This window comes from Phaenicophaeus curvirostris, chromosome 26 (assembly GCF_032191515.1).
Source record: "Phaenicophaeus curvirostris isolate KB17595 chromosome 26, BPBGC_Pcur_1.0, whole genome shotgun sequence".
NCBI classification, from domain to species: domain Eukaryota; kingdom Metazoa; phylum Chordata; class Aves; order Cuculiformes; family Cuculidae; genus Phaenicophaeus; species Phaenicophaeus curvirostris.
In genome coordinates this window covers 4,863,269-4,885,175 of record NC_091417.1, presented here as the reverse complement: position 1 = coordinate 4,885,175, position 21,907 = coordinate 4,863,269, and the positions used below count along the sequence as shown (strand labels likewise).

General features: G+C 49.2%; 2 protein-coding genes across 2 annotated transcripts in view; both read right to left on the bottom strand.

Annotated features, from left to right (window-relative positions):
• Positions 1 to 21,907, bottom strand: part of SDR39U1 (short chain dehydrogenase/reductase family 39U member 1) — a 115,654-nt gene that overhangs the window by 50,902 nt on the left and 42,845 nt on the right. The gene's annotated exons all lie outside the window — the stretch shown is intronic.
• LOC138731013 (von Willebrand factor A domain-containing protein 5A-like) lies at positions 7,256 to 16,456 on the bottom strand. The gene is given in 18 exon segments (XM_069876706.1): positions 7,256 to 7,431; positions 7,585 to 7,708; positions 8,100 to 8,323; positions 8,985 to 9,191; positions 9,346 to 9,524; positions 9,793 to 9,896; positions 10,185 to 10,349; positions 10,523 to 10,637; positions 11,121 to 11,203; positions 11,967 to 12,111; positions 12,369 to 12,457; positions 13,300 to 13,427; positions 13,587 to 13,706; positions 13,709 to 13,824; positions 13,826 to 13,973; positions 14,295 to 14,517; positions 14,620 to 14,867; positions 16,393 to 16,456. Coding segments are annotated over 18 exon segments (2,637 nt in total). The 5' UTR covers positions 16,436 to 16,456.

Sequence of the window (21,907 nt, the reverse complement as noted above, 5' to 3'; positions counted from 1 at the left end):
TAGCTGCTCAGGGTTGTTGTGCCTCAAGTGCAGGATCCAGCATTTGGCCTTGTTAAACCTCATGCCATTAGTCTCAGCGCAGCGGTCCAGCCTGTTCAGATCCCTTTGGAGCCTCCCTGCCCTTCAGCAGGTCCACACTTCCACCCAGCTTAGTGTCATCCACAAACTTGCTAAGGGTGCCCTCAATGCCTTCATCCAGGTCATTGATAAAGATATTGAACAGAACTGAACCCAGCACTGAGCCCTGGGGACACCACTTGTGACAAGCCTTCAGTTGGAATTAACTCTATTTGCCACAAGTAAGCTTCATACCTGGTTTCTCTTTTCCAAGTGGAGTTTTCCTTTGCTCAGAAGCACTGTGGAGGCAGCCATGCTGACCTGGAAAGCACAGGATGCTCTCTTCTTGCTCTTTCAGTGACTTTTGGATTTGAGGAACAAGTTTAAGAGCAAAAGAGAGCAGCCCGAGCGACGCAAAACTCTCATGCAGGTGCTGATACCGTGTTGAGCTACCCATTTCCAGTATCTGAACAGGGAGGCATGCAGCGTGGAAATGCATGGGAAGAATCATCAAACCTGGAGTCCTCCAGTGTGCCACACACCTTGCTTTCATTTGTGAATTCATCCCTGGAAGACAATGCAGTCAAAACACAGACAGCAGTGGGGTCACCTTGAGTGGTTCCAGGTGCCCACCAATCCATCCTATCCATCCCCCTCTTCTACAGGACAGGGGGAGAAAATAAGATGAAAAATTCATGGGTTGAGATAAAGGCAGTTTAATGAAGAAAAGGGAACGATAGTGCCCAGAAGAAAACAAACATGAAAAAAAAGATCTATTGGCTATTGCCCATCAGCAGGGATGTCCAACTATGTCCAGGGAAGCAGGACCTCAGAACACATAGCAGTTGCTTTGGAAGAACAGACACTTTAATAATGAATGTGCCCTTTCCTTCCTCTTTTCTCTTGTTTTTATTGCTGAGCACAACATCGTAAAGTATGGAACAGCTCTCAGGGCAGATGTGGTCAGCTGTCCTGGCCACATCCTCTCCTAGCCTCTTGTCCACTCCCAGCCTCCTGGTCCCTCTGGGAGTGGGGATGGGTTTAAGGCTCCACAGTGGCCAAAATGCTGGGGACTTTTCAGCTCTTCCAGCACCAAATAAAAAGCCCAGCGCTGTGAGGGCCGATGTGAGCAAGGTCGGTTCCATCACAGAGAGGCTCAACACAACATCTGCAGAGCATGGTTTGGGTAAAGGAGATCATTTTAATAGAAAGAACAATCACACAAAAAGAAACCATTTCTTGCAATTTTGGCTGAAAATGGGAAACAGAGAAAATAGATGATAAAGGAAAACAGGAAAAGCTCTGTAAAGAGCTTATTTCAGACTGAAAATTCTTGTTTCACCCTGTTCCAGTTGTTTCATAGTCTGGAAAATGTGCAAAGCTCAAGAGGTATGGTGGTTGTTAACAGTGAATTCCCAAATGCTGTAATGCCAAGGGACACTTATTATTCCAGCAGGAAAAACAAGCAGTGGGAGAACTGAACTGTCCAATCTCAGCTCCAGTTGGAGGAGCATCGTTCACTGTACCCAGGCAGAGCAGAACCACAGTCTCTGGGAAGGGTTAAGCACAGGAATCCTTGGTTCAGGTCCAGAAAAAGCACTTTGAGAGGGAGTGCATCAGAGAACTGGTCTGAAATCACATTTCTGAGATGTAAATCTGATTAATTTTGGCAAATCACATTCTTGTTCCTCAGCCTTGTGTACTTTGAGCTGCTGAAGGAATCTTGAACGGGGAAAAAAGAAAGCATGCTTACACACACACACACATATTAAGAAAATCAGAACAAAATATGAACAAAACATCACCAACCCCTTAAAAAAAAGGAGGAGGGGAGGAGAGAGGAGAGAAGAAGGAAAGAAAGAAAAGAAGTCAATTGTTTTAGTGAGTCTCAGTGCATTAAAGTAAAAGATGCATTTCTTCTCATGATTTCCTTTAGTATCTGTTGTATTTCCTAGGTTTGGTATTTTTCTCCTTGAACAGTGAAATAGACCCTCAGCCAAACTTTCCTTTATTTTCCTTTCATCTTTTGACTAGTGGTTTCTGAATCACAGCTTGTTTCTGATGGCTGGAATAACACTTTAGGATCCCGCTGAGGCTGTCACATGAGGTGGGACTTTGAGCAGCAAAGTGGCCTTGGAATTAGTACAAACACCTCATGAGAAAGCCACTTATCTAGAAAGTGACTTCTGGAGGCCTTGCACCAGAACTGAAAGCCCGTAAACTCGAGAGGGGCAGGTTTAGACTAGACATTAGGAAGAATTTCTTCACCATGAGAGTGGTGAGACATTAGAACAGGTTGCCAAGGGAAGTTGTGGATGCCCCATCCCTGGAGGTGTTCAAGGCCAGGTTGGATGGGGCTTTGGGTAACCTGATCTAGTGTGATGTCCCTGCCCATGGCAGGGGGGTTGGAACTAGATGATCTTTAAAGTCCCTTCCACCCCTAACTATTCTATGATTCTATGATTCTATGGTTCTATGATTCTATGATTCTATGATACACACACTTGAGACACCTTAGGCTGTCTGAATCTGTACTGGATGCTTCTGTTTAGATGCCTGAATGGCTCCCTGAATGTCTCACCCAAACTCACCATCTAAAGCAAGGAGAAATATAAACTTCCAGTGTCTTTCCAGAGAGGTGGTCCAACCAGGGCTCTGTACATTCTGGTATGGAACAGGCAGGTGGTGCTGGTGGAGCTCAGGGAACCTGGCAGGTCTTTGTGAACAACATCTGCCCCGGCACAAGAACTGTTCATCCTGATGATCTAGAAAACATGCAGACCAAGGGGCATGGGCTTGCCTCTGCAGGGAGCTCTTGGCAGGGCTCCAGTGCAAAAAGGTGGCACATGGGCTACAAAATAAAGTTGAGAAGCATTGCCAGGGCAGCTAGCGATGGTGCTAGGGACGCCAGTGCTTACCTCAAGTTCAGATTTGCAAAGGATGTTAAAGGCACACTTCTTAAAAACTTCTATTGCTGCATTAGCTGTGAAGAGATGAATAAGGACAATGTGGGAAACTGTTTCAGCACCTGTGAGATGTGTAAGGGTGCCCAGCAGTGGCTGAACTTGCCAGGCTTCGTGCAGTACTGATGGAGAACTGTAGAGAGAGAGAAATGATGAGGCTTCTTCCTGCTGTCTGTGGTTGTGGTCCCCAGAACAAATGAGCTTGAGAGTCCTACTGCAGCACAGAGGAGCTTTGTGGACCTTTTGGCACCGAAGAGTGAATGAAGTTTGCCTTGTTGTGGACAGTAGGAACTTGGAATTCAGGAATGAAGTGAAAACTTGGATGATTCATGGAATCATAGAATAATAGAGTCATAGAATCACCAGGTTGGAAAAGACCCACCAGATCATCAAATCAACCATTCCCATCAATCACTAAACCATGTCCCTCAGCGCCTCGTCCACCCGTCCTTTTAACCCTTCAGGGAAGGAGACTCAACCCCCTCCCTGGGCAGCCTCTGCCACTGCCCAATGACCCTTGCCGTGAAATTTTTTTTTCCTAATGTCCATCCTAAACCTCCCCTGGCAGAGCTTGAGGCCTTTCCCATCATCCTGTCCCCTGTCACTTAGGAGAAGAGCCCAGCTCCCTCCTCTCCACAACTTCCTTTTAGGTAGTTGTAGAGAGCAACGAGGTCTCCCCTCAGCCTCTTCTCCAGGCTAAACACCCCCAGCTCTTTCAGCCGTTCCTCATAAGGCCTGTTCTCCAGCCCCCTCACCAGCTTTACTGCTCTTCTGTGGACTCGCTCCAGAGCCCCAACATCCTTCTTTTGGTGAGGGGCCCAGAACTGAACCCAGGATTCGTGGAGCGGTCCCACCAGTGCCGAGGTCAGAGGGAAACTTGGAATTCAGGAATGGAGTGAAAACTTGGATGATTCACACCCTGGTTGCAGCCTGTGCATCCAGAGGGACCCTGGAATGTGAAAAGCAAAAGTTAGCCACGGTACAGGTGACAATTAACACCAGTGCAAGTGGAGACATGTAGCAGAGAACGGGGTGCTTGATGAGTAGCAGTGGCAAGGGGTGTCTCAAGGGTGTGTGGAAAGCCCTGAGCCAACATGACTACTTCAGACTTATGGATCATCTTTGTTCCTCTAGGGATGAAAAGGTAATTCTTAGGCTGGCTCTTGTGGTCTGGATGTGACGATTACAACACCAAGAGGCAAAAACACTCTTTAGCTTCCAGAATTCATCCAAATCATTGTGACCGTCTTTGGGTTGCCTGTGGCAGCTTTACCTCTCCAGACACTTGAGGTGCCCTGGGGCACCTGGACATTCTCAGGCCGCTAATTATAATGTAGAAACTATAAGGAAACAACACATTTCTGACCAGGCTGTTTGATGCCAGGTAAGGTGCTCCAGGGCACCTCAAACTACATGCAAGCCCATATCCAGCTTCTGTTATGAGAGAGACTTGTGTTTACACTCCAAAAGAGTGAACAAATGTTGCTTCAGTGATGGTAACAAGGGATCATGTGTGAATGTGCTCTGCGAGTGGCAGGGAGCTGAACTTTGGCAGCACCAAAGGGTCGTTTGTTCCATCTGTTTTATCTGCTTTGTAATAAGGAGGCAATGATCATTGTCAGAATTTGTTCTTCCTTCAGTTGTAAGGTAGACTCTTGTAGTTCCTTACCTGGAGAATAATCAGACGCCTGGCAAGAGGTATATGAGATACATGGACACCAAAAGAAGTCGTTAGGCCCATGGTTTTGATCTCATGGAGCAGTGAAGGAGGTGCAAGGTCTAACCTAACAGAGGGTGGGGGCTGAGGTGCAACATTTAAACCTGCAAGTGTTTGAACCCAGAGATGACCCAGATCAGGATGAGAGGAGGAGCTGTGAGTTAGGATGGAGCCTGTCAAGCCTGCGGCTCACGGCTGTGTCAGCAGTGGGTGCTGCAGTTCCAGAGTCTTGGCTGCTCACTGTAACTGAAGCCAGGAGAGCAGGACCTGTGCCAGTCTTCTGGAAGAGAAGATTTGGAGAGGTGGGTCCATGGAATTACTTTTTCTCATGCCATAGGGGATTGCTGACCAAAAGGACCCCCTTCCCAGCACCTGGGGATTGTTGGGGGACTTCTGTTTGGGCAGTCTGATCCAGGAGCAGCCTGTGCCTTTCTGTGTCACCTGCAACCACAGTCTGTGAATTCCTGCTCTAATGAGCCTGGTGGGAACACTCTGTCCAATCACATTTCTGGTCTCACATCTCACACTGGGCTCCATTAAAACTCCACACAACTTTCCTTTCTGGTTTTGCCCACCATTTCCTCCAGGGAGCTTGTGAGATTTTGCCACAGCTATGAAGTCCCAGGGAAACAGCCCCACGTTCCTCACGGGGCTTATTAAATGCTGGCAGCCATAACAAGCTCTGCATTTGGTTTGCTGCCACTGTCTCTCCCCGCAGAGCTGCAAGCACCAGGAGCTCATTAGGGAGCGCTCAGATGGGTTTTAATGAATATGTACAGCACTATTTTCACATGTCACCTGTTTTAATTGTGCACAACAAGTGGAGTGGAAACGAAGCCATTTTGAAAGGAAATGAGTCGGGTTTATGTCCTGGTGGGACTCAGGCGGGAGGTGACCAGAGTCAGACGGTGATCCATGCGCTGAAGGTGAGATGGTTCTCCTTCCAGCCTGTTCTCTTGTCACTGCAGCCACAGCTTTATTTGCACAGCCTTTTTCTGCTCTAATTAGTTTTCCCCAGCTCAAGTCACTGTAACTGGTGATTGATCTGGACTCTATCTGGGCCCACGAGCTTCTTCAACTTCTTTTTATTTCTTCTGAAATATAAAATTTACTGATTTGCTGGAAAGGAAAGATGAAACCAAAGGGAACTCAGCAAATTAACAAGAAGAGGTCACAGAAAGCTGGAGGTCATTGGAGAGATCATTAATTAATAAAAAAAAAGAAAGTACAGGAGAGATTTTCGCAGAAAGGATCATGAGGCACTGGCAGAGGCTGCCCAGAAAGGGGATTGAGTTACCATCCCTGGAGATATTTAAAAGACAGATAGACGAGGTGCTCAGGGACATGGTTTAGTGGCAGATAGGAATGGTTTGACTTGATGATCTAGGAGGTCTTTTCCAACATAGTGATTCTATGATTCTATGATTTGTGGTGCTCTGTGAATGAAGGGACTGGCAAGAGGGCAAAGCCAAAAGAGCCAAGGATATTCTACTGCAATACGCTGGGATTTGTATGAGTCACTGTGTGAGGATAAAGCATGTCCTCATATGGACACTTCGGTCTCTTTAGCAATAGTATTTCTGCTCCAGCATAGGGTCCTCTGTGGGCTGCAGCTCCTCCACCTCTTCCCTTGGTGTTTGCACTGCTGTCCTCACTCTCTTTTTTCCCTCCTGCTTTGTCTGTGTGGCAATTTTTGCCTTTTATAAGTGTTTTTGCAGGAATGATTTGTTCATCACCTCAGGCTGGTTTGGAGCTGCCTGTGACTGGCACGGGCAGCCTTTGCCCTCAGAGTTCACCCCTGCAGCCTCCCACTACCAAACCCTGGTCATGCATACCCAGTACATTTGCAAATCCTCAGACATGATAAAAGGCACTGGACATCCACATATAGGCAACTCAGTCACGTGCCATGTGGAATTCCCTGCTGTCTCCAGCTATCACCTCAGAAAACCAGTCCTTAGTATCGTGCCTCTGGTATGGGAGGTGTTTCAGATGCCTTGGAAGAGCTGAAATGGCATTGGGTGCCTACAGGAGACCCTGCAGTGAGAAAGCGAAATCCACCTCTTTGTGTGATAAATGCTTCTTTAAAGAGAAGGAAAAGACGGAAATGCTCTTGCATTTCTGTAAAAAAAACAGAAAGAATGGTACATAGGGAGGTAGACGGATACATAGACAGACTGATAGGTAAATAGATACACAGACAGACAGATTAATTAAGAAGATTTTTTTTCTGCAGTATCTGAATGGAATTTTTCTCCCTGAGGTCTGGGGTTTTGAGCTGATGGCTACTTGAGTAAACCTCAGAGAAAAGCAGAATGGGAAGAAGTGAAGCAGAGTTCAGTACATGGATACAGGGTTATTTTTCAGAACAACTCTCATGTAATGTTAGAGAGCAAATGGGTGAATAGGTCTGCTGTGGTGCTTTGGCCTCAAAGACTAAAGAAGCTCATATCCAGCTGCTCCTCACTCCTACAAGAGGGTAATATTATTCGTGAGGAAGGTTTGCGAATCTGGGAGACTAATATTGTGAGGAATGTTCGCAAGTCTGGGTGGCTGTCCTGGCTGTGTTCCCACCCTCCCCCACATCTTGTCCACCCTCAGAAGCAGAGTAAGTTGAAGTCCTGAAGATGGTGGGCTCCACAATGCACCCCAACAGGGAATTTGCTGCCGCAAGGCATTCATCCAGCTGGACCTCTGCAAGTAGAGAAGTAGAGGAGGAACACAACTTAGTAAGGGAAGACAGTGTGTACTGACAGTCGTGCAGGAGCACTGGGGAAGAGGGACATGGGTCAATGGGTGTCATCAGTGAATTTGCCCATAGCATGACTCCTCCCAGCAAAATCTTACCAGCTTGGTCCTGCAGCCACCTACAAGCTTTGGCCTTCAGAAGGTCTGACCAAGACACCTTCCATTTATACTGGTGCAACCAGACCAAGGCCAAAACCGTGGCCCAGGCAGTCGGCTGCACCACCTGTAGGGGAAAAACATAACAGTCAGGGGAAGAACAAAAAAGAAATATCAGACCTAAACCAACACGAGGAAAAAGTAAGGCCTCCACACATACACAGAAACTCTCTAAGCTTCTGAAATCATCAGCATCAGAAAGTTTCCAGGTATCTCTGCTGATTCCATTCTGCAACCACCACACCCTCCTTCCACAAGCAGAAAGGGTTTATATCCTGACCACAGAATCACAGAATAACCAGGTTGGAAGAGACCCACCGGATCATCGAGTCCAACCGTTCCTATCAAACACTAAACCATATCCCACTTTGAGGTCTTCCTCTCAGTTCAGCTCAGACTTGGAGCAGAGGAAGGTTCAGCTCATGACAGTGTCCCATTTCTGCCCCTGATCTACTTACCCCCCTGGGCCTTTGTCCCTCAACATCAGCCTTGCTGAGCCCTAAGGCAGAGGCCAGGGCTGCATTGAGGGGCCAGGAGCCGTTTGCTTTCTGGAGCGCCACCACTACCCTGAGCCCAGAGAAGTCACACAGTCTTGTTGACAGAGGTGAAACTGTCCAGTCCCACCTCGTGTTAAATGCTGGTGGTCCTTCCAACACTTGCTTTTCAGGAGGAAGCTCCCGCTCTGGAAGACAGAAACATTTACAGTCCTCAGCTCTGCTCTATATGCTCTAGTTTCCTCAGAATAATTCTCCCTGATCATCCTTAATCCCTCCCATGAGCATCACTGATGTTACTCTTTCCTGCCACTTCCCCCATGAGGGCTCATATTCACCACTGAGGGAAGGACCCCACAGGGGCTCCTTCTCCATCATCCACTCTTGAACCCACCAGCCTTAGCATGAGCTCTTCCTTTTCACATTCCGTGACATAAGACTTCTTTGGAGCTCCAGCAGAACTGGATCACAAGAGAGCAAAGATGAGGAGGGTCAAGCACAGCCCATGGGGCGTTATAGCCCGCTAGCTGGCTCTTTTTTTTTTTTTGCTGAACTGTGTAAGGATAAAGGTAAAGAGTCATGCAGGTGTTTTATGACAAACATAGTGCTTGTGTATAGAGTTCAGGATAGCTGGAAGCAAGGATTAGGTTTCTTCAGGGAAGTAGTAAGGCGTTTGAGTCTTAGTTTCTAGCCTGGAGGTGAAATGTGGGAGTTTGTTTTGTCTGTCACTCCATCCACGCCCAGAACAATGATGATCAGAAAGTCTGGTGAGAAGATAAATGCTGAAAAGGGAGTTCAGCCCTAGTCCAGCACATTTGAAGAATGCCCAGCTGGGAAGTTTTTCCTTACCTTTACAGGATGCTGAAAACTGGGTGAGTGCCCCAGGGTCAGGGCCTTTGCGACTGAGTGTCTCAAGGCAGAACTGGCACGTCTGGACCATCCAAAACTTGGTGGACTTGAACCACATTGGCCTGAAGCCGCGCAACCAGAGCAGCTGGCAGGGAACCAGGTTGCAAGAGGGAGAGACCAACATTGAGGAGTCTGAAGGGAAAGAATCTGTGGAGAGAGGCAGTGACATGGGGCTTAGACTCATGAATGTTGCAGATAGGCAAGAGGGTGATCAAGCCTACAGGACAGGGAGTGAGAAGGCATCAGACCAACAAGTCCTGCTTCCCCCTCCCACTCCTGTCTCCACCGTTTCTGGCCTTACCATGCTGCCAGGCATCGCTCCACTCTATACGTGCTGCCACACTGGATGTGAAGGGGGACAGGACACCCAGGCTGAGGCTGGACTTTACTGTGTTGTGCCAGATGTCCTCTGCCCTGCTTGTCTCCTCCCAGGCGAGTTTCCTCAGCAGGTGTATCACAGCCAGGCGGTGCATGGGCAGCCTGCAGGGACAAATGATCAGTCTTTGGTTCCACCTTGTGGAAGGGCATGTGACACGTGGAATAAAGACAAGGGGGTAGTGGGGCAATGGTCACCCAGATCCTCTCCCAAAGTCATGGAAGAGGGGACAAGAGGGGAACACTGGTTGCCTAGATTCTCTTCCCACCTCAGGCTGCAGTGGGAAGGATACAAGCAAAAGATCTCTCTTTTCTTTCTTCAAGACCTCACCAATGCCACTCTGCCTTGTGGGCAAGCGTGTTTCTCTCTCACCTGTCATCTGCTGATGGGGACAGTGAGAACTTGACGGTATAATCAAAGCACTGGCTGCCCACGTGGTACTGAAGAGTCACGGCTCCCTCACCCACCTCTGGATCCTGGGGACACAAGGGAAAGAGTCAGACAGAAATGTTCATCTCCAGGGCACAGGCAGGTCTGGATACCTAGGTTCCCTCCCTGCTCTAGGGTGGTAAATGTCCATAGTCAGAGCAGAAGCTGTGGTATCTCTAGGGGAAAGAAGGGAGTTCACAGAGCCCTGATTGCGGTCTCTCTCAGTTCTAGTGGGGGTGAAGGCCTCTCAGTGCTGGGAAGGTGAAGCAGGGATTGGGTCCCTTACCTCTCAGAAAACCCTGCCCTGGTGCATATGGTTTCTGGATCACTCTCACCTGTGCTTGCCCATGGATCTGGGCATAGACGGAGCTCTGATATCCCTGGATGATCATCTCAGGAGCTTTTCTGATCATTGACACCTCTAGACCAGGTGGAAGGTCCCAATGAAGAGAGATCCCACTTGCCAGAGGCTGCAGAGCCCGCTGCAGGCATTTCACTGCCTGTTGAGGGGAAGCAGAGAGCACAAACTGCTTGGATTCCCTCCCAGTTCAGTGCAGGGGGAAAGTTAGACGAGGTCTCCAAGTTGGAAAGGTGGAGGGAATTGGAATGCCTTGCATGTCTAGGAGAGCCGTGGTAGGTATCAAACAGAGTGGAAGGCTCCCTGGGTGATTACCTCAGATGCCATGTCCATCCTAGAGTGGATGCACACGCATTCACCTTTGGTCACCAGGGCCATGGCCTGGGAAAGGTTGAAGCTGCCACAGCTATTAGTGGGAAAACAGAAACACCTGTAGAGGAGAAGAGTGGGGAGTCAGAGGTGAGATAAAGATGAGAGACACAGGGGACAAGAGTGGTACAAAAGACCAAGTCTGGAGTGGTAAGAATGCTTCTAATTGTAGAAATGAAACTGACCCAGAGCTTTCCTGTTCTTTTTGGGGTAAGAGACGTTGCCTGCTGGACAGAGAGAGCCTGAGAAAGGGTTTTGTGTGTGCCGAGCCCATTGAGGTGTTGAAGGGTGGAGGGGAAGAGGACAATTGCTGAGAAAAGCAGAGAAGGATTGGTAGAGGAGGTCCACTAGGTGAAGAGTACAGACAGTCTTCATGTATAAGGAAAACTGTGTAAGGAGTGGTGGCATTGACATTCCATCAAGGTAAAGAGAAGATCTGGGGCAGACTAGGATCTAGGAGAATGTATGAAGAACTCTGACAATTAGAGGGAGAAGAAGGTTGAGAATTGGCTTGTTAGGGGACAGGAAGAGGGCCCCCCGTTACCGGTGTTTGTCCCGGTAACGGCAGACCTCATCCATGACAGCTTCCTCTTCATTGGAGATCTTCCTTTGGATGAAGATGAAAAGCTGAGGGACAGAGGAGGGGAATCATAGAATCATAGAATCACTAGATTGGAAAGGACCCACTGGATCATCAAGTCCAACCATTCCTATCAATCACTAAAACATGTCCCTCAGCACCTCATCCACTGGTCCTTTAAACACCTCCAGGGAAGGTGACTCAACCCCCTCCCTGGGCAGCCTTTCCGTGAAAATTTTTTTGCTAATGTTCAGCCTGAACCTCCCCTGGCAGAGCTTGAGACCATTCCCTCTCGTCCTGTCCCCTGTCACCTGGGAGAAGAGCCCAGCTCCCTCCTCTCTACAACCTCCTTTCAGGTAGTTGGAGAGAGCAATGAGTTCTCCGCTCAGCCTCCTCCAGGCTAAACAACCCCAACAAAAATTGCGAGGGCTGGGCACCCCCATAGAGGAAAGACACCCTCCCAAAATGCAGGAAGCATTCCCAGTTTGCTCCCTCACCCTCTCACACCCACTGGCCTTGGAGCAGGAAAAGAGATCATGTATCTCCTTCCAAGAACACCAGGACACCCCTTACCCCAAAGGGGCACCTTACAAAGAAGTTCCACCTTCCCCAAGTTCAAACAAATTCCACAGATGCCCTCCCACACCACCAGCTCCAAAAGTGGAGTCACTTTCTGCCCACAGCCACCCCAGCAAGGTGCCAAATCCCAGTGCAAACAGCAGCAGAGCATCTCACCCTGAGCCCTGACATCTCCCTCAACCTCATTGTTTACACACATTCCCCTCCCCAGAACCCCCTTGGCCCTGATACCTGGCGGGGATGCCCAGGAAGGACAGGAGTGCTGTAGATAGACTTCAGGAGGCCCAAGAGGTCACAGCCACCCAGATCAGGGCGGATGGAGGAGATGTGCCCCACTGCATTGTCCATGCTTTCCTGCGTGTATTCCACACTCTGCCTGTGGGAGGGCACACAGAGAGTCAGAGGTGAGAAGAACCTGGCCCATGGACCCCCTGACTTGGCCCCTCCCTAGAAAACCCCTGTCTCACTACCAGTGCTACAGAAGCACCCTGAAAAGAGGACTTACCCTCTGACTATCCCAAACAGATCCTGCCCAAGAACTGCCCTCCAGGAAGAGCTTGTCTCGTAGGTCCCCTTTGAGAAGTTATACTCTACTTACCCCTTGGCCATGCCTGATCATCACCCCAAACTCACGGATAAAATGGTTTGAAAGTGGCCCCAAAACTGTAGATGTTGAAGTAACAGCCCAGAGGCAAACTCTTGAGGAGGAAGAGCAGTGTGTTCTGAGGAGAGATGGAGGGGTAGGCAGAGCTCAGGCAGGGAAGCTAGACTGAATGTGAAGACCAAGGGAAGCTGTTTGCCTCTATCCCCACCACCTGGTCAGTACCAGTGTATAAAAATTGTGGAATCATAGAATAGTTTGTGTTGTAAGAGACCTTAAAGCCCAGCCATAAGCAGGGACACCTCCCACTGGATCTGGTTGCTCCAAGCCCCATCCAACCTGGCCTTGGACACCTCCAGGGATGGAGCAGCCGCCACTTCTCTGGGCAACCTGGGCCAGTGCCTCACCACCCTCATCATGAAGAATTGCTTCTTAATGTCTAATCTAAATCTTCCCTCTTCCAATTTAAAGCTGTTCCCCCTCATCCTGTCACCACACATCCTTGTAAAAAGTTCCTTCTCAGTTTTCCTGTAACCCTTTCAAGCACTGCAAGGCTGCTCTAAGGTCTCCCTGGAGCCTTCTCTTCTCCAGGCTGAACAACCCCCACTCTTAGCCTGTCCTCATACGAGAGGTGCTCCAGCCCTCAGATCATCTCTATGGCCTCCTCTGGACCCGTTCCAACAGTTCCATATCCTTCTTATGTTGGGGACTCCAGAGCTGGATGCAGGGCTCCAGGTGGAATCTCAGCAGAGCAGAGGGGCAGAAACCTCTCCCTCGCCCTGCTGGCCATGCTTCCTTCAACACAGCCCAGGACATAGTTGGTTTTCCATGCTGCAAGCACACTTTGCTTGCTCGTGTTGAACCATCAATGAGCACGCCAAGTCCTTCTCCACAGGGCTGCTCTCAATCCTGTATTGAAATGGCAGATTGCCCGGACCCAGCAAGGACCTCCTTGGTCGGTACCTGTGCATCCTGGAAGAGGCTGCGATCCATGAGAAAGAGGAATTCCCCAAGGTGTCCTGTATTGTGCACCACCTCAGGAAAGTTGGGTGTCAGCGTCACCATCACCACAGGGTCTCCCAGCAGAGAGCCTAGAGTGTAGGGGGTGAAACAAGGAGGATTTTTAGATTGAAGCCCCCTTCTTTGACTCTGCTCTTGTCCTCAGCTCTGAAAGCCTGAAAAGCCCCTCTGATCCTCCCAGTCTCTCTGACACCCTCTTCCTCATGCCCACTTCCACCTTTCTGACTCACCAGGTGGGGCTTTGGGATCTCTCCTCTCCACCACAGCACTTAGAGCGTGGGACCCTCTGTAATACACCAGCACCTCCAAATCCTTCTTCCAAGGGACGAGTAGCGATTTCAAGGAGACCTAAAGAAAAGTAGGGTATGGGGAGGAAAGAGAACCAAATCGAAGGATTGAGAAGTCTTCAGGAGCATCGGCAGGCTGCAGACCCTTCCCTCCTCTGCCCCTGTGGGACTTCTGGTGGGGCTGGACCTGGGCAGATGTCTGATCTGGAGCTGTGTATTGCAGAGAGGTGTCGCAGCCATTAGCGGTGACATGGGACACACCACGGGCTGACTTCAGACAGATATTGAAGTGCAGATTTTCAGACTCCTCCTCCTTAGAAAGGAGCCAGCCTGCAGGGAGAAAGGGGTGTGAGAAAGTGAAAGAAGTCACCCTAGGACAGCAGACAGCTATGGTGGGACACTGCCTCTCAGTTGCAGGGGGGAAATGTGGCATCTGGGGGTCCCTCACTGTGGTGCTTAGGGCAGTGGTGGTGGGATGGGTGCTTTGTGCAGGGATCTCTTGCTGTGGGATACATGAGGAGACTTGTGCGGTCCCTGGCTGTGAAGCGCAAGGGGGAACATTCAAATTCTTTCACTGAAGCACGCGTGTGGATAAGGGGTCCCATCCCCCAGAGGGCCTTCCCTGGGGGATACACGTGGGGGATCACTCACTGAGGCCTTCCGTCTTGGGCAAGAGCTCTTCTGGCCAGGCAAACTGGGCAGCTCCATCAGGTTGCACTAGCAGCTCCTGGACGTAGCACAGATTGATGACCACCTCCCCGTTAGGAGGCAGGGTCCCTAAGAAACAAGCAAACACAGGACCCCAAAGATTCCCTTGCTCCTGCAGGTATCTGAAATTCTCCATGCCTGAAGCAGTTTTGCACAGATGCTGGGCCTGCCACAAAGGGAGAAAAATGTGTCAAAGAGGTTTCCACTGGGTTTTGTTCTCCCTTTATCTCAAGCCCTGGATCGCCCCCTCCCACCACAATCCCAGTACCTCCTCCTTCTCCCAGAGCATTGCTTCTATACGAGTGTCCCCCATGGTAGCGTAGAAGGAGTGGACAACAGTGTCCAAGTCCACAGGGAAGACAAACATAGCCTGTCTTGAAAATTCGTTTGTATTGCGGAAAACCAGCTTGGACACCACATCGGCCACAAAGTCCTGGATGGTTACATTTACTGTCACATTTTCCAGCTTCACTTCAGGATGGGAGGAAAAAAAATATATTCCCTTCTGGAACAAGCCTGAGGGAGACACAAGAGCTGTCAGACTCCCTGGTTGCCACTAGGAGGATTTAAATGTGAGGTGTCTGTGTGTAGTGGGAAAGAGTTGTGTCCACATCTGCCACAGTTGTGGAAGCTGACAAATAACAATGAGGCTGCCAACATGATCCCCTCAGATCACGGTCCCCTTTCTGTCTAATGCACACTGCAACCGTGCCCTCAGATTGCCTACTGTGCCATTTCTTTGTCTTAGTTCAAGCCTATCACAACATTAGGAGGAGTCTGTCTGCCCTCAAGCACATGGTATGGGACAGTCCCATGATAGAGCTTCATCAAATGGCAGGAGGTGCCTTGCAGCTCCTCAGCTCTTCATACCGTATCTCAGAGGTAGGAGTAGGTCCCACTGTCTGCTTTGAGACTAATGCTCCAAAGTGTTCAGCTTGATTTTCAGCTTAAGCAGATATACTCTATGTTTTGGGCTGCTGGAAGGGGAGGGTGTCCATATCAAGGGCATTGAGCATGGCATCCAAAGAAGAGTCACAGAAAGCCACATCACCTCCATTTCGTTGTCAGCAGTGAAGATGTTTTTCACTGACCTCCCTTTCTCACCTGTCATACTTGTGTATGATTTTTGAGAGAACAACAATGTGTAGATCTGAATTTGGTTGGAAGATGGCTTCAGTGACCTCTCTGCCTGCTATGACAGCAGCCCGTGGGAAGGCAACCTTCTCCATACCTTTGCCCTTCATTCAAGATCTCATTTTAGGGCTGGGTTTGGGCATCAAACCTGATGGTAAAATGTGTTGCAGTAGTTCCTTAGTAAGAATGGCGGAACACTGTAGTAGGAATACAGTGACACTGAGCAAAGGAAGGTGTAAGACCTTCACAGAGGTTGCTGTAAAGGCTTGGAAGTGAGTAGGGTACAGAAGACAGAATAGTTCACCTGGACATGATGATGCAACTTGCTGATAAAGTGATGTGCCTATGTATCACAACACAGTAGGGGGTGATTTAGCACCACAATAGAGGTGATGCAATGTCATAGCACTAAAAAGCTTTAAACCCCCCCCCCCCATCCCACAGCAGCCAACGTTTCTTCTGCATCATCCTCCCTTTTTGCAATGGTTTCCCTGGAAACCTTTATGCACTATGGGTGAGGTGAATCACACTTACAAAAACATCTTTGGCTATGCCAACCAGAAAAAGTGAAGGTTGACTAGGAGAGGCTGACAGGTTTCCCAGGAAAGTGGTGGCTGCCCCATCCCTGTGTGTGTTCAAGGCCGGGTTGGATGGGGCCTTGAACAACCTAACCCAGTGGGAGGTGTCCCTGTCCGTGGCAGGAGAGTTGGAATCAGATGACCTTTAAGGTCTCTTCCAACACAAACCGTTCTGTGATTCTATGACTAGAGGCCATGCCCCTGATTTCCCACAACATGGTGAGAGTGCCTCTGTCAGCAGCCCAAGGAATCAGTTCCATCCCACACTGCTCTCCCAGCTCAAATCTTCCCCACTGCCCACAGATGCCACCCTTCTGCCCCCAACTCACCCCTATACATAGGCTGTTTGCACAGCATGCCAGTTTTCCTCATCTTGACTCTTTGGTTGAAGACAGCTTCTGTGTGGACAAGAACATAAAGTGACCTATGAGGACCTCATAAAAAAATCCTGGGCATCTTCATCCTCCATTCCTGAAAGATATGGAGCTCCCCCCACAACAAACATGGACCAAGATGACTCCCTGCTTCCTCACATCCCACATCACGGTTCTTTTTATCCCACTCTCACCTGTCTGGTAGCAGATTAGTAGGAGACAAGCCTGGGGTGAGAACTGCAGGTGTCAAAAAGGCCTCCTGGTTCAATGGGGTGGTGGTGTTTAATTCATATTAGAGCACGAGGAAGGTGGGAGCAATGATGGGTCATAGCCTAAGGCACAGATTGAGTTTGGGGCTGAGCAGTGATAATTGCGCCTGGAGAACACCAGGACCAATGCTGACAGAGGAAGAAGTGTGCAGAAGGGTGGACAGAGAGAGCAGGCAAAGCACGGTCTGGGAGTATGTGTGGAAGAATGTGTGGATGTGTGTGAGGAGAGTGGTTGGATGGCTGGAGAGGGCTGTACTTAGTGGCAGTAGGAGTGAATAGCAGAAAAAAAGGATCCGGAATTGATCCTTGAATTGGAGGGGGGAACAGATGAATGAATTTGTAGTTGGGATGCACGGATGCACATCCAGGGAAGGGGGGGCAGGAGGGTGTTGGAGGAGTTGATGAGCAAGTGAAGTTGTGTGGGAATGAGGGAGAGGATGATAAAATGTGCCTGGCTTGTGACTGTTCTGCTGATGAGGCACCTGAACCCACCAGGTCTGTGTACAGGTCCATGCATGAATTCTTCCATGAGTGAACAGAGCCTTGACACAGGCATCCAAACAGTGGACAGCAGGGCCATTTGCAGCAAGGAGCTGCTGTCCCCCATAGGTCCTGTGCTATGGACACTGGCATCACATGCCTGTCTTGGAAATGACAGGACATCTAAAATCACACCAGACACCCATGTTTCAACAATTAAATCTCACTCCTTAATTTAAATTAAGAGGCAACCTTCTTCCTTAGCACAGCAGTAGGATTCGATCCAAGATTATGATGTATAAATGTAGATATTTGAAGTAGATACATTAGGATTAACTTCAAAGTTGAAGTCGAACAAGTTTGGCAGTGGGCACAGAAATAGTAGGGTGAGAATGGGGCAACAGAATAAATAAGGAGTGAGGGGAATGTGAGGGGAGATAGAATGAGGAAAGGATGGAGGTATGTGCGTTCTCATCTGCAGGGATTCTGATGGAGGGACGTTGTACTCCGAGGAGTTAGTGGCCCATGTACCGTGCCGTGCTGCCCATACTGGGCTGCACAAACCCTACAGCTGCAGGAGAACCTCAGCCAGCTCGCTATGACGGAACCAGCTCTGGACCATGCACATCATAACTTGCTGGAGGGGAGGTCAGAGAACTGGTCCATGATGCACAGCTCAGGCTTCTGAGGTTCTCAGCATCTGAGGAGGTAGAAGATGATCTACGCCGTTTGCTCTTTCTTCATAGTGTCAGCTCTAAGAAATGACATTTCAAATGATGCTTCGCAGGATCTGAGTGTCTGTCTTGTTGGGGTCTGTAGCAAACCAGCACCCACCCCCTGGGGCACAGCTGGGGGGTTGGAGCTGGGGTGAGAAGAATATTCTGGGAGAATGATGAGAACTGAGAGCCCGACTGGCCCCCGCACAAAGCAGGGTGGGGGAGTCAAGAGGCACTTGGCCTAGGTGGTTTTCCTGGTGAACTTGGAAGGTAAAGAGGAATCTGAATGTCCCAGCCCAGTCAAAGTGTTAATGTGTTCCGAGAAACACGGGTGCTGTGTTTGACCTTTACTGACAGGCTCGGAGGGGAGACAGGGGCATTCAGAGCCCAAGTGGTGGCCCTGCATGAACAGCACAGGGGGGTCCCAGCAGCAACTGACTGGGTTGGGGGCACAGAGCATCTGGAGAGAGGGGTCGGAGTGGGGGAGCTTGAGGACTCCAATGGGGATGGGGCACAGGTGCAGCAGCAGCATCTCCGTGCAGCATCACCCAGTGCTGCAGGTGGGATGGGGGCCAGCAGAGCAGTCTTCCCATCTTCATCCTTCACCCTGCAAACAAGGCTGGGGCAGTAGGGGCCTCAGGGAGGTGGGGGGGATCAGCCCCCATGCTTTGCTCTCACTGTGCAGCTGCCCAGGAGCTGCAGGTCAGACTGCACTGGGGACCGGGCAGAGCCAACCCTGATTTCTGGAAACCCACCCCATTACCCCAGGATTAAACTGAAGGCTCTGAACAAAATCTGAGACAGGGTGACATGACTCTAATGATGCATGCATAGTCTTTTAGTTTATCTGTCCAAATTCTTGCATGGCAGCAGCAGAACTCATCAGTCCAGACTGCTCTGGAGCTGGACTTAATAATCTTAAAGGTTGGACTTGGTGTTCTTGGAGTTCTTAATGATTCTATGACTCTATGAAAATTGGTGCAGAGGGTGGAAAAAACTGTCTCTAAAAGTCTCTCTAGCCTCACACCCAGTGGAAGCAGCACATGGTCCTACAGGTGTCTCCCAGGCAGGACAGCAGCAGTGAGAGCTGGGAGGAGCTCAGGCTCCGTTCTGTGCCAGCACAGCCCCAAAGACCTGAGCTCATGGCCCCTTTTTCATGTGATTTGCAAAGAGCACCACAAGAACCAAAATAAGCTTTTCACGTAAGCCCAGGATCTGTGTGGAGTGAAAGCAGAGAGAAAAGTCAAAGGAAAAAGAGACAAAAGAAAATCAACAGGTCCAAACCCATCACCAGGGCTTGGACTTTGCTCACCACCACATGCAATGACAGCTGTCGTTCTCCTTGTTATATCTCTGGTGCTCCCAGAGACTCCCACCTCTACTCAGCCATCCCTGCTGTCAAATTGTACTTTGATAACCCTCTAGACTCTGGAGCACCTCTTCCTCACAGGTTTTCCTGGGGAGACAGTGCCTACTTGATGAAACCTGAAGTTGCCAAACTGATAAAAGACTGAAAACATGATTTGTTGTTCATAGTAGATATCCTGGTTTACCAGCAACTGCTTTTAAGGAACCCAATAACAACATCCATATGCCTGCACATCCATGCACCTGTATTCTATTTTCTGTCAGGTAAGAGACTGACTTTACAAACATCACGTTCCATGCGTGTGCCTCATGGTGAATTTGCACCATAGCGCGCTGTCCTCACCCTTAGAGACCCCAAATGTGTTGGTGCCAGAACGAGGCAGCAAACACAGCTGCCTCCAAGCCTTTTCCAGGGTAGGGCAAGCACAAATGTAGGCAGGCAAATGCGCACATGCACACAGAGCAGCTCTGCAATCCTTCCCCGCGGAGGAAGGGAGGATGGATGCACAAGAAAACTCACTCACCGTATAATGGGACCCTGCAGCGGGAGCAGTGAGCAGGCACAGGGCAGCCCTGCACTGAATCCTCTCAGCTGCAGCATGAAGAGATGTTGACAGGAGGGGAAGGAGGAGAAGGAGGAGGAGAAAGAGGGCTGGTCTGTAAAGGAAATGACAGAGATGGATGGCAGCTCGCTGCCACTGTCACAGCATCTGGGCAGAATCCAGGAAAGGGAACAGGCAAGGTACATTGCAGACCTGAAATTGTATTTGAATTGCAGATGCTGTCCTGCCACAGCTTGAATAATCTGTGGCGTCAGCACATGCAGATAGGTCACACTGTGATTCTGTGTTTTCTGTAAGGCAGATCCTTCTTTTCATAGCAGAAAGATTTGCTGCCTTTCTGGACAATGAGGTCATTTAATTGCAGTTCTGTCATAAAAGTTTGGTCCCATCTTCACTCCCTGGATTAGAGGCACCAATTCTCTCTGCCTGCTGTGGCCCAAACTGTAGTGTATGTACATCAGAGAAAGATCTGTTCCACACCATGTATCAGTGTGACTCACAGGGATGGGAAGCTCAGGCATTTATTCTCAGGTGGCTGGGGACATTATTTTTCCCTCTGTCCCAGAGCTTTCCGTGCTCTCTAATTTTGTTCCATTGAATAAAGAAACAGTTCTGTGTGAACAGTGGCTCCTTAAATGATGCAGTGATATTGTTTGCGTAAAGCCCTTTGCACTTCCCTTCTTTCTTCATGTGGCCTTGGACTGCCCAGCAGGAGAGTGATTTGTGGATGAGCCATCACTGTTCTATTTCATTCAACATGGAGAAAAGAAAACCAGAAAGCTTGTCAAGGGACATCACAGCTAAACAAGAGAAACTCAGTGGCACACAGCATGCAGTAGAGAAAACTTTGAGTAAGACAACCCTTTAAAGAAATGGGGTTTTTGCCTAAAGCCAGGTTGGCCAGTGCTTTGGGGATGACAGTGGTGGTAAAGCCAATCTCTAAGATGGAGAAGTTCTGCAAGAAGTAGTACATGGGAGTCTGAAGTTGATGGTTTATCAGGGTGATGGTGACAATAAGCATGTTACCCACTAAAGTCAAGACATAGGTGACTAGCACGTTGGTAAAGAACACATACTTCACCACCACTGAAACCCAAGAGGGTGAACTCCTTCACTGTTGCCTTCTTCTCAGAGCTTTCCCCATGTGAGTCATTATGCCAGCACTATTTAATTGGTTTGTTCTAGTTTCTTCCCATCCCCAGATGATGTGTGATGATCTCCCAAGAAAGGATCCTGTCTGGTCTTCTGGGACGGTCATTGTTTGTCACAGATGTGCTCTCTGCCTTGTCTTGGTCAATTGACTGGGTACATGGTTCATTCTAAGTGGTAAAAAGTTTAGAGAGCAGTGGACAGGATTCATTTTATGGATCTTTAATATGAACAGCGTGCAGCTGTGATTCGGGTCCCTACCCATTGATACATAAAGACAATATATATTGTAGGGCATCCAGGCTTCCACTGTGGTTTTGGAAGTGTTTGAAAATCCCAGCCAAAGCCCCAGTGCATCTCCCATGTTGCCAAACCCAACAGCTGCATCAGCTGCAAAGTAGGGACAGGGGTAAGGACAGGACTTATCTCAGGTGGTCCTTGTCTCAATCCAAGACAGGCATCAAGGGACTGTCTGCAGTCTAGAGAGGAATACTGATCCCTCCAAAGGATGAGTCATGCGATAATTGTAGTCATCCAGCTTCAGAAAAATAAATCACGTTCCATCAATCCTTTTTAGCTATGCACGAAGCAGAGTCAGAGGCCACAAACACTTAAGAAGATTGATGCTGCTCTTTTTCTTGGCTCCATCTTAAGAACCTTCTTCATTAGGAAGGATGCTGGTGTGGAACTCTCAGACAGTGGGGGAGACAGGGACATGAGGCACCGATGTGAGTCATCCTGAGTTGCAGTGGAGCGTGGAGAGCTTTCACAGATGCCCTGAAGCAGAAACCACTAATTCATCAGATGAGACAGCCTCCAGAGGATTGCTTGGTAAAGGCTTCATTGCCCAGCACAGAAGGAAACAGGTCACGTGGAAATAACTTCACTATAGACACCTACTTTCATGCATTCCTGTGTTTGAACT